This window comes from Cervus elaphus, chromosome 1 (assembly GCF_910594005.1).
Source record: "Cervus elaphus chromosome 1, mCerEla1.1, whole genome shotgun sequence".
In the NCBI taxonomy this organism is placed as follows: domain Eukaryota; kingdom Metazoa; phylum Chordata; class Mammalia; order Artiodactyla; family Cervidae; genus Cervus; species Cervus elaphus.
The window spans coordinates 13,687,860-13,702,019 of record NC_057815.1 but is presented as its reverse complement, the minus strand read 5'-3'; the positions used below and the strand labels follow the sequence as shown (position 1 = coordinate 13,702,019).

The window sequence follows — 14,160 nt, the reverse complement described above, 5'->3', positions numbered from 1 at the left end:
TGGGTTGGGACAATCCCCTAGAGAAGAGAATGGCAACCCACTCCAGTATTCAGTATTCTTGCCTGGAGAATTCCATGGACAGAGGAGCCTGGTGGGCTACAGTTCATGGGGTCAAAAAGAGTCTGACACGACTGAGCAACTAAGCACTCACTCAGGAAAAAAAAAAAAAAATCAGAGAATTCTTGATTAACAGATGGTCTGAGTGGTTCTCCTCAGAATGGAATGCAGTATTGATTTGGCCAGCAGGTGGCAGCTTTTAAAAGTCCCTGTTTATAAGACAACTTCTCGTTTAGTCCTTAAGTTGTATCAGACTCTGCAACCCTATGGACTGTAGCCCACCAGGTTCCTCTGTCCATGGGATTACCCAGGCAAGAATACTGGAATGGGTTGCCATTTCTTCCTCTAGGGGATCTTTCTGACCCAGGGATTGAACCCATGTCTCCTGCATTGGCAGATGGATTCTTTACTGCTGAGCCACCAGGAAGCCCCTCAAGGCAGCTTGAGGGATATGGAAATTTCAACAGTTGATTGGAAGTGATGGGTATACCCTAGCACTGTTATCTTAGTAACTAGTGAATAGTTTGCCACTTGCTCAGCCCTCTCTCTGAAACAGAAAAAATGGTACATGCAGAAATCATTTCCAACACACTTGTTTGGGGGTGATGGACTCAAAGCAAACAAAAGTCATCTAACTGGATATAAAATTTCAGTCTCTGGTTTTTTTTTTTTTTTTTTTTTTTTTTTTGCTTAGATTCAATAAAGAACTCATTCAAATAAGGAACATATATATTTCAATAGTTGGTGTTTTGTTTTGTTTTTAAATTAGGAAGAACTGAATGATGCCGTGGGATTTTCTAGAGTCATTCATGCCATTGCTAATTCGGTAAGTGAAACACACTTTGTAATTAATTTCCTGGACATAACATTTACTGTGAAATGCCAAGTTATCATTGCAAATCCATCATCTGGTCACATTGATGTTAGAATGTTTTCCTGGTCTGGAGGGAGAAGTTAGAACTTCATAAAGATAGCTTGTTGTCATAATGTGCTCAGTGTGACATTGTAATTGCTGAATTACATCCAAACCATTTTTTCAGAAAGCATTTCTATTAAAATGCAGAAGAGGATTATACTGTGATGGCCTTATGTGGCTCCATGAAACTGATATTTATTATTCTCAAAACCAACAAGAAGCAGAATAGCAAACTAAAGAATATGAGGAGAAATAATCCAGTGTTTGAAACCTTGTATTCCTTCATTAAAAGAAATCTAGAGGATAAAAATAATTGTGTTGAATTCTTCCACTTAATTGAATCTTGTATCTTTGTTTTTAAAATAATCTTATTTATTTATTTATTTTGGCTGTGCTGGGTCTTTGTTGCCGTGAGGGCTTTTCTCTAGTTTCAGCGAATAGGGGCTACTCTCTAGTTGCGATGCGCGGGCGTCTCATTGCGGTGACTTCTCTTGTTGTGGAGCACAGGCTCCAGACCACGTGGGCCTCAGTAGACATGGCACATGGGCTCAGTAGTTGTGTCTCCTGGGCTCTAGAGCACAGGCTTGATGGTTGTGGCACACGGGCTTAGTTGCTCCCCAGCATGTGGGATCTTCCCGGGCCAGGGATTGAACCTGTGTCTCCTGTATTGGCAGGCAGATTCTTTACCACTACCCCAGAGAAGCCCTGAATTAATTATATCTTGATAACATTTGATGCATTTAAAAAATGTGTCAACTGTTTATGTAAATGTGCTGGAGGATTCTGTGATAGATATAGTAGATATTTTCCCTTGTTTCTTACATCCTTTAAGAAAAGAAGCACACCCATCTTGCAGAGAGAAACTGGGTCTTGCTGCTGGTTGTTCTGTTGAGTTACCCATCCAAGTCACACTGCTTGCCTGATGCTAAACTTTCTGGAGTCCGAGACTTCCTTGTCCTTGAGTAGCTGGCCTAGGGAGAAGGATTTGTCTCCCTGGAGGAGTCATCTTGTCCCTTAAATGCTGAGCCCTGCATCGGGGAAGCTTGAGGGCAGTGCTTCAGGAGTCCGTGGTTGTCTCAACAGTAGGTGCAGCCTTGTCACACAGGAGCACTTTTGGGGAGGCAGCCACTGGCCCTGGGAAGGGGTAAACAGAACTTAGACCTTGAGAGAGAGAAGGGCTGGCTCCTCAGGAGCTCTTTCAAGTAAATGATATTACTGGAACAGAATAGAACCAGGGATGAGCCTGGAGAAAAACAAAGGTGTGGGTCTCTTGAGAAGTAGCCAAAAAGCTAGTTTAGAACTCAACATTTCAAAAAACTAAGATCATGGCATCTGGTCCCATCACTTCATGGCAAATAGATGGGGAAACAATGGAAACAATGACAGACTTTTTCTTGGGCTCCAAAATCACTACAGGTGGTGACTGCAGCCATGAAATTAAAAGACACTTGCTCCTTGAAAGAAATGCTGTGACAAACCTAGATAGCGTATTAAAAAGCAGAGACATCACTTTGCCAACAAAGATCCATATAGTCAAAGTTACGGTTTTTCTAGTAGTCATGTATGGATGTGAGAGTTGGACCGTAAAAAACGCTGAGCACTGAAGAATTGATGCTTTTGAACTGTGGTGTTGGAGAGAAGACTCTTGTGAGTGCCTTGGACTGCAAGGAGATCAAAGCAATCAGTCCTGAATATTCAGGGTCTGAAAAGACCCTGATGCTGGGAAAGATTTAAGGCAGAAGGAGAAGAGGGTGACAGAGGATGAGATGGTCAGATGGCATCACTGATTCAATGGACATTAACTTGGGTAAACTCCACAAGATGGTGGGGGACAGGGAAGCCTGATGTGCTGCAGTCCAAAGAGTCAGGATATGACTGATCAACAGCAACAAGATTGTGTGTATCCAGAGAAGCAGAGAGGGCTTCCCTGGTGGCTCAGTGGTGAAGAATCTGCCTGTAATGCAAAAGTCTTGGGTTTGATCCCTGGATTAGAAAGATCTCTTGGAGAAGGGAATGGCAACCCACTCCAGTATTCTTGCCTGGTATATTCCATGGACAGAGGAGCCTGGTGGGCTACAGTCTATGAGGCCACAAAGAGTTGGACATGACCGAGAGGCACACACACCCACACAGAAGTAGAGGGGAGTTTCTGGTTGTGTTTGCTTACATTATACACACTTAACCAGCCGTTTTCAGAGCAGTGGTGGATTGACTGAAGCTGTCCCTGAAACAGATGTGGGGCAGCAGTTGGCTTTGAGCTCCCATAACCAGCATGATGGTTTAGGGGGCTTTTCCAAGATGGGGGCATTTGTTTGCCTTGTACAAACAATTCAGATCCTTGAGCCAGCTGTGCCTCTATTTTTCCTCTCTGTGGTCCCTCTTCTGCAGAGTGATTCATGGCAAGTTGTGGACCATTCGTAGTGCGTGTCACAGAGCATACCGTGATAAAAATTTAGCCCTGTTTATTAGTGATCCAGACATTTAAAATTTAAGTCACATACTTTACAACTACTAACATAGTTGAGCTCTGTATAGCCAGTGAACAAGTAAACACTCTGTATTAGACCAGATTCTTTCCCCGTCATTCTTAGTAAGGAATCTGTTTTCTCTAGTTTTAAAAAAAATTCGTATTAATTTTTCACCCACAGAAAAACTGGTAGAGGATTTCTATACGCCCGTCACCTGGCGACACCTGATGTTACTGTCTTGTATAACCACACAGTTGCAAAACCATGAAATTAGCCTTGGTACAATATTATGAGCTAACTTGAATTTAACCTGTTTTTCCTCTAAGTCCTTTTTCTATTGATGGTTCTATCTAGGACCCCACATTGAGTTTACTTGTTATTTCTCCTTACTCTTCTGCAGTCTGTAGTTTACTTTGTCTTTTATAACCTTGATGTTTTTAAAGAGTATTGATTGATTGTAATTGTGTCAGGTGTCCCTTGGTTTGGATTTGTTTGATCTTTTCTCACGTAGGATTGAAGACACAGTTTTGGCAGGCAGACCACAGAAATGATGGTTCATGACGTTGACCCCCATCACTCAGTTCAGGTGGTGTCTGCTGGGTCTATGCACTGTAGAGTTACTGTTTTCCCTTTTGTAGTTAATAAATATATTGGGGGCGATATTTTGAGATGCTGAAAACCCTGTTTTTTCTTGAGCTTTTGCCAGTGACAGCATCTGTCGGTGGATCTTGCCTGCAGCCGTCATTACTGTGGTATTCTAGTGGCGAGTTTGTGTTTCCCTCTTTCTCCATTTGTTTCTGGAAATCTTCTAGAAGAGCCGCCCCTGCTCCCCTTCTGTTAATCCTTTTTTTTTTTTTTTTTGGACTCAGAGAAACTTATTTCATTCTACATATCTTTAAACAATTTGTTTATTTGGCTGCAGCAGGTCTTAGTTGCAGCGTGCAGGCTCTCTAGTTGTGGCACACAGGCTTAGTAGTTGGGGCTTGCGGGATGAGTTGCTCCAAGGCATGTAGGATCTTAGTTCCCTGATTAGAGATCGAACTGACATCCCCTGCAGTAGGAGGTGGATCCTTAACCACTTGACCACCAGGGAAGTCCCCATTGTATAGATTTATCTCTTAATTTAAAAACATTATTTATTTATTTATTTGTTTCTGGCCGTGCTGTCTTCATTGCCGCCTGTGGGCTTTAGTTGCAGTGGAGCAGGGGCTACTTTTCTCTGGTTGCGGTGCACGGCTTCCCGGTGCAGTGGCTTCTCTTGTTGTGGAGCATGGGCCCTAGAGATGCAGGCTTCTGACGCTGTGGCACACGGGGTAGCTGCCCCATAGCCTGTGGGGTCTTCCTGGACCAGCGATCGAACCGTGTCCCCTGCATTGACAGGTGGATTCCTAAGCCCTGGACCATGAGGGAGGTCCCTCTACAGATTTTAATCTAGTGTTCTTATCATTTATTTTGTTGCTCGGATGGTACCACATGGGCCATTGGTGCTTCTTCAGGCTGGCTCGCCTGTAACAAGCCCCTTCCTTTTCTGAGCACCTCCTTACTTTCTGATGTCACAAGATATTCCACACTCATCTTGTATCTTCCTTTCCTCAGCTCTAGAATCAATGACTTCTCCAAGGAGCCCGGGTTCCTTTTAGAAACCAAGTTCTGGTGCTGGGCTGCTGTGGTGTTACTACTACTAGTTCCCCTCCCTGCACAGAGCTGAGAATGATACATGTGTGTGGCCACGCATGTTTACACACGTTGATATTTCCGTGTCTGACTTACATGCATATTTTAAAAAATGAATTTATACTGATACACGACAGATTCTAGTCCAGTACCACAGGGTTTACTTTTAACCTACTCTCTCTTCTTTGTAACTTTTTTCCCTCCAACACTGGGAATTGCAGTTCTTGTTATCTGCTGTGTTGATGTTACTTCTGTTCTTCCCAGCCACCTTCAGTATGGTCAAGGGCTTCATTTATAATACAGTTAGGTTTATCTTTTAGGGCTTCCATTTTGGGTTTCTTCCTTCTCTGTGGTTTCGATCAATACTTGGTATCTTAGCACTGTGTAGATATTCAGAATGAGAGGATAGCTCATCTGTTGGATTTGGGAGATTTTGTATAGAATTATTTATTTCAGAGGATTATGCTTACCTTTGTGAGTCAAGGAGTATTGCTCTGAAGGTCCACTGGGACATAGAGAAAAGCTCCAGATGCTTTATGTTAAAAATGCTGTCACCTGGCTAGCTAAATCTAAATTGATGTTCCATTTTTGCAGTTTAATTTTTATCAAAATGGACTAATTTATTGCACATATATTGTACCTCGTTGGTTGAAGAGCAGTGAATTTCATTGGAAACAATATTTCAAAACAAGCCCTGTGGAATTTGGCATACATGATGAAGGAAATGGAAACATTCTATTTAATAAAGTTACTTATTTTTTACCTTCTAGCATTGTTATAAGTGTGTCTTTTGAAAATAAGTGAGTTGTTTTGAAGAATACATTTCTGAAATAGATATTTGGAGTTTGTTCACAAATTATTTGACAGTTCAAGGTATCTAGCATTTTCAGTTACATTTTTGAGCTCTTTAATAAAAATTTTGCTACTTCTGATTCTTGTGTTAGTAAAAATTTTACTACTTCTGATTCTTTTGGGTAGAAAATGAATAAAATCAGAGAAAAAGATCAATGAAATCAAAGTCATTTGGAGCTTTTACTTTGCATTCTGGATTTTACACCAGAAGAGGAATGAAGCCAGCCCAAATTTCTTTATTTGCATATCTTTATACATTTTTTTTTCCCCTTAGTGTCAAAAAGTAAGTTTAGTACAAAATCCTCATGGAACCAAGCCATACATTTCAAGATACTTAGCATTTTCTGTTTTTTTGAGCTCTTCAATAAAAAGCCCTGATAAAATTTTGCACCAAGGAGTCTTTCCTAACCTTGACTTTTTTCAGGGGAAGCTTGTCATTGGACACAACATGCTCTTGGATGTCATGCACACGGTTCATCAGTTCTACTGCCCTCTGCCCGCGGTGAGTGACCTGTCAGCCTGTGTTAAAAATTCTCATCTTCAATACTGAGAAAGTGTTCTTTGTGGGGTGCCGTTCCCTTGTCTGCACCTGTCCCCGAGGGACAGTCTCCTGCACTTGGTTGAATGTTTTTGAAGAGATTTTAAAGGATCTTCGGACATCTGCCATTGCTGCAGCGAGGTTAAACATTTGTTTCGTCTTGATGCCGGAGGTTTGTTTGCTCAGTTAGTGCTGAGCAGGGGTTGCTGAGCCGCAGATGTGGTCTCCGGGTTTGATACTGCTAACGTGAGCCACAGCAGGGCGCTGAAGCAGGGGTGGCTGGGGTAGGGGTGGGGGGCGGGGGTGGGTGGTGGTGCTAGAGGTCTGTAGACTGGGTCAGGTTGTGTAAAAGTCTTGGTTGCTTCTTGCAAGGTAACCCTTAGATTCTCTGTGGACCGTGGTGTTTTGGGACTCTTGGAGCCGTGCGGTCTCAGGGCACCAAAGCACAGAGTCCGGGAGAAGGGCTTCTCTCTGTCTCCTCCTCTTCGCTCCCTGACTGCCTAGGGCCTCATCTTACTGCTGCTCATCACTGCAGTGCCTTGCCTTCATTTACTCCCCCTGTTTTCTGTCCTTCAGTGACCTCACCCGCCTTCTAGAACTTCAGTTGGAGACACCGACATCTTCCTCTCCAGCTGGCATCTCTCCTCAGATCCGGTCACAGTTTACGCTGACCCCGCACGTCTCTACCTGGGTAGCTTTCAGAATGAGTGGGGTTTAAAATTCATGTGTCGCAAACAGGGTGTGCAACTTAACGTAACCTTTCTCTCCTTCTGTCTCCAAACCCGTTCTTCCTCCTGATTGCTTTACTGTAAATGATACCCAGTCACCAACATGGTTTTTAACATCCGTTTTGGCTCTTCCTCTGTCCCCCAGATCTGGCCAGTTAGAAAATCCTGGCAGTTTTGTCTCCAGGCTGTCTCTCACATCTGGATTCTTTCCATTTCAAGTAGCAAGTAGCCTTATTCCTCATCTGAAGATGGCAAACTCCAGGCAGGATTCCCTGCCTCACTTTAACCTTCAGCCCATCCTTTAAACAGAGGTTGGCAAACTTTTTCTATAAAGGGTCAGATAGTCAAATATTTGGGGCTTTCCGGGCTGCCTAGTCTTTGTCAGGACTCTTGAGATGGTCATTGTCACCTGAAAACTGCTGTAGAATGCAGTGTGTCAACAAATGGGTATGACTTTGTCCCAGAAAAATTTTATTTAAAAATAGGTGATAGGCCAGATTTGGCCTGCAGACCGTGGTTTCCAGCCTCTGCTTTAAACTATCATACCGCCAGATTTTTTTTTTAATTGGAAGATAATTGCTTTTCAATATTGTGTTGGTTTCTGCCATACAACAACTCGAATCAGCTATAATTATATATATATCCCCTCCCTCTTGAGCTCTCTTCCCTCCCCCGACCCTATCCCTCTAGGTCATCACAGAGCACCAGGCTGGGCTCCCTGTGTTACACAGCAGCTTCCCACTAGCTAGCTGTTTTGCGCATGGTGGTGTATATATGTCAGCGCTACCCAATTCATCCTACCCTCTGCTTCCCCCGCCCTGTCCGCAAGTCCATTCTCTACTGCTGTGTCTGCGTATACCACCAGATTCACCTTTTATGGCTTCTGGATTGGATGATACCTACTTTAGAGTTCAGTGTCGTTTATACATCTGCAAAGCCTCAGTTACTTCACGTTTCTCACAATGCGTCGTTCCTTCAGCATCTTGATTACTTTTCTTTGGAAAATTCCAACACTGAGTACCGCAGGTCTATTGGGAAGCCTGTTCCTATTTCTGCAGCCTTAAGATTGTCGTTGCTTTTCATAAAAACTGCATCACCCTCAGGGACTCAAAGGCATCATAGTTGTGAGCCTCAAAACAAACATGATGGGTGTGAATTTGCATTGTGTAAATCTAAAGGGCTAATGTTAATTTCAGAGCTGTCACTCCTTATTGACTGAATAGTAGTAGCCTTTCTCACGGCTTTTTGACCTTCAGAGCAGTGAAGTTATCTGTAAGGAAAGTGTATTTAATGCTGTGTTTATAGGTGTTTCAGACACCAAACAGAGCTTGGCTTGTAACAGGCATTAAGTACTGATTTAACAAATGAGTGTCTTCCAACTGGGTCAGCTTTGTAATCTCCTGATGTATGGCTCTGTCCACATCACTGACCCTGAGTTAAATTCTGAGTTAATCCCATGTTCTTTGTTTTTCTATACAGTTGATTCTTTTTAGCCTGGCATTATCAAGCCTTCTGTGATCTGGCCCAACCTTCTTGTGTAGTCTGGACCCGTTTTTGTCCTTCCTCCCAGCCAGACTGGCTCATTTTTCAACCCCCAGAAAACGTGTGCTTTTGCATGTCTGTAATTTTTGGTATATGAAATCCTTCAACTTGAATTTCCTCTGGCTTTTCTCAGTGTTTGCTATTTACGGCTTTACCCATCTTACCCAGGTCCAGTGTGTGCCTCTTTGGGTGTACACCTTTTCCCTGCTTGCTGCCTTGCCCAAGAGTGATCTTTCCTTTCTCTGAACTGCCAGAGAACCGTGTACCTCTTCTGTTGCATAAATGTTGCCTTTACATCTTATTCCACTTTTCTCTCTAAGTGATTCCCTCCTTGGACAGGGAGTGTGACCTTTTTATTATCTGTGTCTAAATGCCTAGCATAGCCTTTGTATGTAAGGACTAAATAAATGTTATCTTGCATGTAGCTAGTTTTCAATCAAATTCTACTGGAAAGAGAATATGACTTATTGCAAAGTAGAAGGTGGGTTAGGGTAAGTGGTTTTTTTTTTTTTTTTTTTTTTAAATCATCTGGTTACATGCTTTATTTTTTTATTTTTTTTAATTTTTTTATTAGTTGGAGGCTAATTACTTCACAACATTTCAGTGGGTTTTGTCATACATTGATATGAATCAGCCATAGATTTACACTTATTCCCCATCCCGATCCCCCCTCCCACCTCCCTCTTCACCCGACTCCTCTGGGTCTTCCCAGTGCACCAGGCCCGAGCACTTGTCTCATGCATCCCACCTGGGCTGGTGATCTGTTTCACCATAGATAGTATACATGCTGTTCTTTTGAAACATCCCACCCTCACATTCTCCCACAGAGTTCAAAAGTCTGTTCTGTATTTCTGTGTCTCTTTTTCTGTTTTGCATATAGGGTTATCATTACCATCTTTCTAAATTCCATATATATGTGTTAGTATGCTGTAATGTTCTTTATCTTTCTGGCTTACTTCACTCTGTATAATGGGCTCCAGTTTCATCCATCTCATTCGGACTGATTCAAATGAATTCTTTTTGACAGCTGAGTAATATTCCATGGTGTATATGTACCACAGCTTCCTTATCCATTCATCTGCTGATGGGCATCTAGGTTGCTTCCATGTCCTGGCTATTATAAACAGTGCTGCAATGAACATTGGGGTGCACGTGTCTCTTTCAGATCTGGTTTCCTCAGTGTGTATGCCCAAAAGTGGGATTGCTGGGTCATATGGCAGTTCTATTTCCAGTTTTTTAAGGAATCTCCACACTGTTTTCCATAGTGGCTGTACTAGTTTGCATTCCCACCAACAGTGTAAGAGGGTTCCCTTTTCTCCACACCCTCTCCAGCATTTATTGCTTGTAGTCTTTTGGATAGCAGCCATCCTGACTGGCGTGTAATGGTACCTCATTGTGGTTTTGATTTGCATTTCTCTAATAATGAGTGATGTTGAGCACCTTTTCATGTGTTTGTTAGCCATCTGTATGTCTTCTTTGGAGAAATGTCTGTTTAGTTCTTTGGCCCATTTTTTGATTGGGTCATTTATTTTTCTGGAATTGAGCTTCAGGAGTTGCTTGTATATTTTTGAGATTAATCCTTTGTCTGTTTCTTCATTTGCTATTATTTTCTCCCAATCTGATGGCTGTCTTTTCACCTTACTTATAGTTTCCTTTGTAGTGCAAAAGCTTTTAAGTTTCATTAGATCCCATTGGTTTAGTTTTGCTTTTATTTCCAATATTCTGGGAGGTGGGTCATAGAGGATCTTGCTGTGATTTATGTCGGAGAGTGTTTTGCCTATGTTCTCCTCTAGGAGTTTTATAGTTTCTGGTCTTACATTTAGATCTTTAATCCATTTTGAGTTTATTTTTGTGTATGGTGTTAGAAAGTGTTCTAGTTTCATTCTTTTACAAGTGGTTGACCAGTTTTCCCAGCACCACTTGTTAAAGAGGTTGTCTTTTTTCCATTGTATATCCTTGCCTCCTTTGTCAAAGATAAGGTGTCCATAGGTTCGTGGATTTATCTCTGGGCTTTCTATTCTGTTCCATTGATCTATATTTCTGTCTTTGTGCCAGTACCATACTGTCTTGATGACTGTGGCTTTGTAGTAGAGTCTGAAGTCAGGCAGGTTGATTCCTCCAGTTCCATTCTTCTTTCTCAAGATTACTTTGGCTATTCGAGGTTTTTTGTATTTCCATACAAATTGTGAAATTCTTTGGTCTAGTTCTGTGACAAATACCGTTGGTAGCTTGATAGGGATTGCATTGAATCTATAGATTGCTTTGGGTAGAATAGCCATTTTGACAATATTGATTCTTCCAATCCATGAACACGGTATGTTTCTCCATCTGTTTGTGTCCTCTTTGATTTCTTTCATCAGTGTTTTATAGTTTTCTATGTATAGGTCTTTTGTTTCTTTAGGTAGATATACTCCTAAGTATTTTATTCTTTTTGTTGCAATGGTGAATGGTATTGTTTCCTTAATTTCTCTTTCTGTTTTTTCATTGTTAGTATATAGGAATGCAAGGGATTTCTGTGTGTTAATTTTATATCCTGCAACTTTACTATATTCATTGATTAGTTCTAGTAATTTTCTGGTAGAGTCTTTAGGGTTTTCTATGTAGAGGATCATGTCATCTGCAAACAGTGAGAGTTTCACTTCTTCTTTTCCTATCTGGATTCCTTTTACTTCTTTTTCTGCTCTGATTGCTGTGGCCAGAACTTCCAACACTATGTTGAACAGTAGTGGTGACAGTGGGCACCCTTGTCTTGTTCCTGATTTCAGGGGGAATGCTTTCAATTTTTCACCATTGAGGGTGATGCTTGCTGTGGGTTTGTCATATATGGCTTTTATAATGTTGAGGTATGTTCCTTCTATTCCTGCTTTTTGGAGAGTTTTAATCATAAATGAGTGTTGAATTTTGTCAAAGGCTTTCTCTGCATCTATTGAGATAATCATATGGTTTTTATCTTTCAATTTGTTAATGTGGTGTATTACGTTGATTGATTTGCGGATATTGAAGAATCCTTGCATTCCTGGGATAAAGCCCACTTGGTCGTGGTGTATGATTTTTTTAATATGTTGTTGGATTCTGTTTGCTAGAATTTTGTTAAGGATTTTTGCATCTATGTTCATCAGTGATATTGGCCTGTAGTTTTCTTTTTTTGTGGCATCTTTGTCTGGTTTTGGAATTAGGGTGATGGTGGCCTCATAGAATGAGTTTGGAAGTTTACCTTCTTCTGCAATTTTCTGGAAGAGTTTGAGTAAGGTAGGTGTTAGCTCTTCTCTAAATTTTTGGTAGAATTCAGCTGTGAAGCCATCTGGTCCTGGGCTTTTGTTTGCTGGAAGATTTTTGATTACACTTTCGATTTCCTTGCCTGTGATGGGTCTGTTAAGATCTTCTATTTCTTCCTGGTTCAGTTTTGGAAAGTTATACTTTTCTAAGAATTTGTCCATTTCATCCAAGTTGTCCATTTTATTGGCATAGAGCTGCTGGTAGTAGTCTCTTATGATCCTTTGTATTTCAGTGTTGTCTGTTGTGATCTCTCCATTTTCATTTCTAATTTTGTTAATTTGGTTCTTCTCTCTTTGCTTCTTAATGAGTCTTGCTAATGGTTTGTCAATTTTATTTTTTCAAAAAACCAGCTTTTAGCTTTGTTGATTTTTGCTATGGTCTCTTTAGTTTCTTTTGCATTTATTTCTGCCCTGATTTTTAAGATTTCTTTCCTTCTGCTAACCCTGGGGTTCTTCATTTCTTCCTTCTCTAATTGCTTTAGGTGTAGAGTTAGGTTATTTATTTGGCTTTTTTCTTGTTTCTTGATGTAAGCCTGTAATGCTATGAACTTTCCCCTTAGCACTGCTTTTACAGTGTCCCATAGGTTTTGGGTTGTTGTGTTTTCATTTTCATTCATTTCTATACATATTTTGATTTCTTTTTTGATTTCTTCTATGATTTGTTGGTTATTCAGAAGTGTGTTATTTAGCCTCCATGTGTTTGAATTTTTAACAATTTTTTTCCTGTAATTGAGATCTAATCTTACTGCACTGTGGTCAGAAAAGATGACTGGAATGATTTCAATTTTTTTGAATTTTCCAAGACCAGATTTATGGCCCAGGATGTGATCTATTCTGGAGAAGGTTCCGTGTGCACTTGAGAAAAAGGTGAAGTTGATTGTTTTGGGGTGAAATGTCCTATAGATATCAATTAGGTCTAGCTGGTCCATTGTGTCATTTAAAGTTTGTGTTTCCTTGTTAATTTTCTGTGTAGTTGATCTATCCATAGTTGTGAGTGGGGTATTAAAGTCTCCCACTATTATTGTGTTACTATTAATTTCCTCTTTCATACTCGTTAGTGTTTGCCGTACATATTGCGGTGCTCCTATGTTGGGTGCATATATATTTATAATTGTTACATCTTCTTCTTGGATTGATCCTTTGATCATTATGTAGTGTCCTTCTTTGTCTCTTTTCACAGCTTTTATTTGAAAGTCTATTTTATCTGATATGAGTATTGCGACTCCTGCTTTCTTTTGGTCTCCGTTTGCATGAAATATTTTTTTCCAGCCCTTCACTTTCAGTCTGTATGTGTCTCTTGTTTTGAGGTGGGTCTCTTGTAGACAGCATATATAGGGGTCTTGTTTTTGTATCCATTCAGCCAATCTTTGTCTTTTGGTTGGGGCATTCAACCCATTTACATTTAAGGTAATTATTGATAGGTGTGGTCCCATTGCCATTTACTTTGTTGTTTTGGGTTCACGTTTATACAACCTTTCTGCATTTCCTGTCTAGAGAAGATCCTTTAGCATTTGTTGAAGAGCTGGTTTGGTAGTGCTGAATTCTCTCAGCTTTTGCTTATCTGTAAAGCTTTTGAGTTCTCCTTCATATCTGAATGAGATCCTTGCTGGATACAGTAATCTAGGTTGTAGGTTATTCTCTTTCATTACTTTCAGGACGTCCTGCCATTCCCTTCTGGCCTGGAGGGTTTCTATTGATAGATCAGCTGTTATCCTTATGGGAATCCCTTTGTGTGTTATTTGTTGTTTTTCCCTTGCTGCTTTTAATATTTGTTCTTTGTGTTTGATCTTTGTTAGTTTGATTAATATGTGTCTTGGGGTGTTTCGCCTTGGGTTTATCCTGTTTGGAACTCTCTGGGTTTCTTGGACTTGGGTGGCTATTTCCTTCCCCATTTTAGGGAAGTTTTCAGCTATTATCTCCTCGAGTATTTTCTCATGGCCTTTCTTTTTGTCTTCTTCTTCTGGAACTCCTATGATTCGAATGTTGGGGCGTTTCACATTGTCCCAGAGGTCCCTGAGGTTGTCCTCATTTCTTTTGATCCTTTTTTCTTTTTTCCTCTCTGCTTCATTTATTTCCACCATTTTATCTTCTATCTCACTTATCCTATCTT

General features: G+C 40.8%; 1 protein-coding gene across 5 annotated transcripts in view; it reads left to right on the top strand.

The window, feature by feature from the left end:
- LOC122684146 (poly(A)-specific ribonuclease PARN-like) overlaps positions 1-14,160 on the top strand; it is a 192,952-nt gene that overhangs the window by 89,047 nt on the left and 89,745 nt on the right. For all 5 annotated transcript variants that reach the window (XR_006337960.1, XR_006337957.1, XR_006337965.1 and 2 more), the window contains exons 15-16: positions 827-883; positions 6,392-6,469. Coding sequence is in view for 2 of the 5 variants with exons in the window: in XM_043888172.1 (XP_043744107.1) it covers positions 827-883; positions 6,392-6,469 (135 nt within the window). In the remaining 3 variants the exon portion in view is untranslated. The remainder of the gene's footprint in view (positions 1-826; positions 884-6,391; positions 6,470-14,160) is intronic.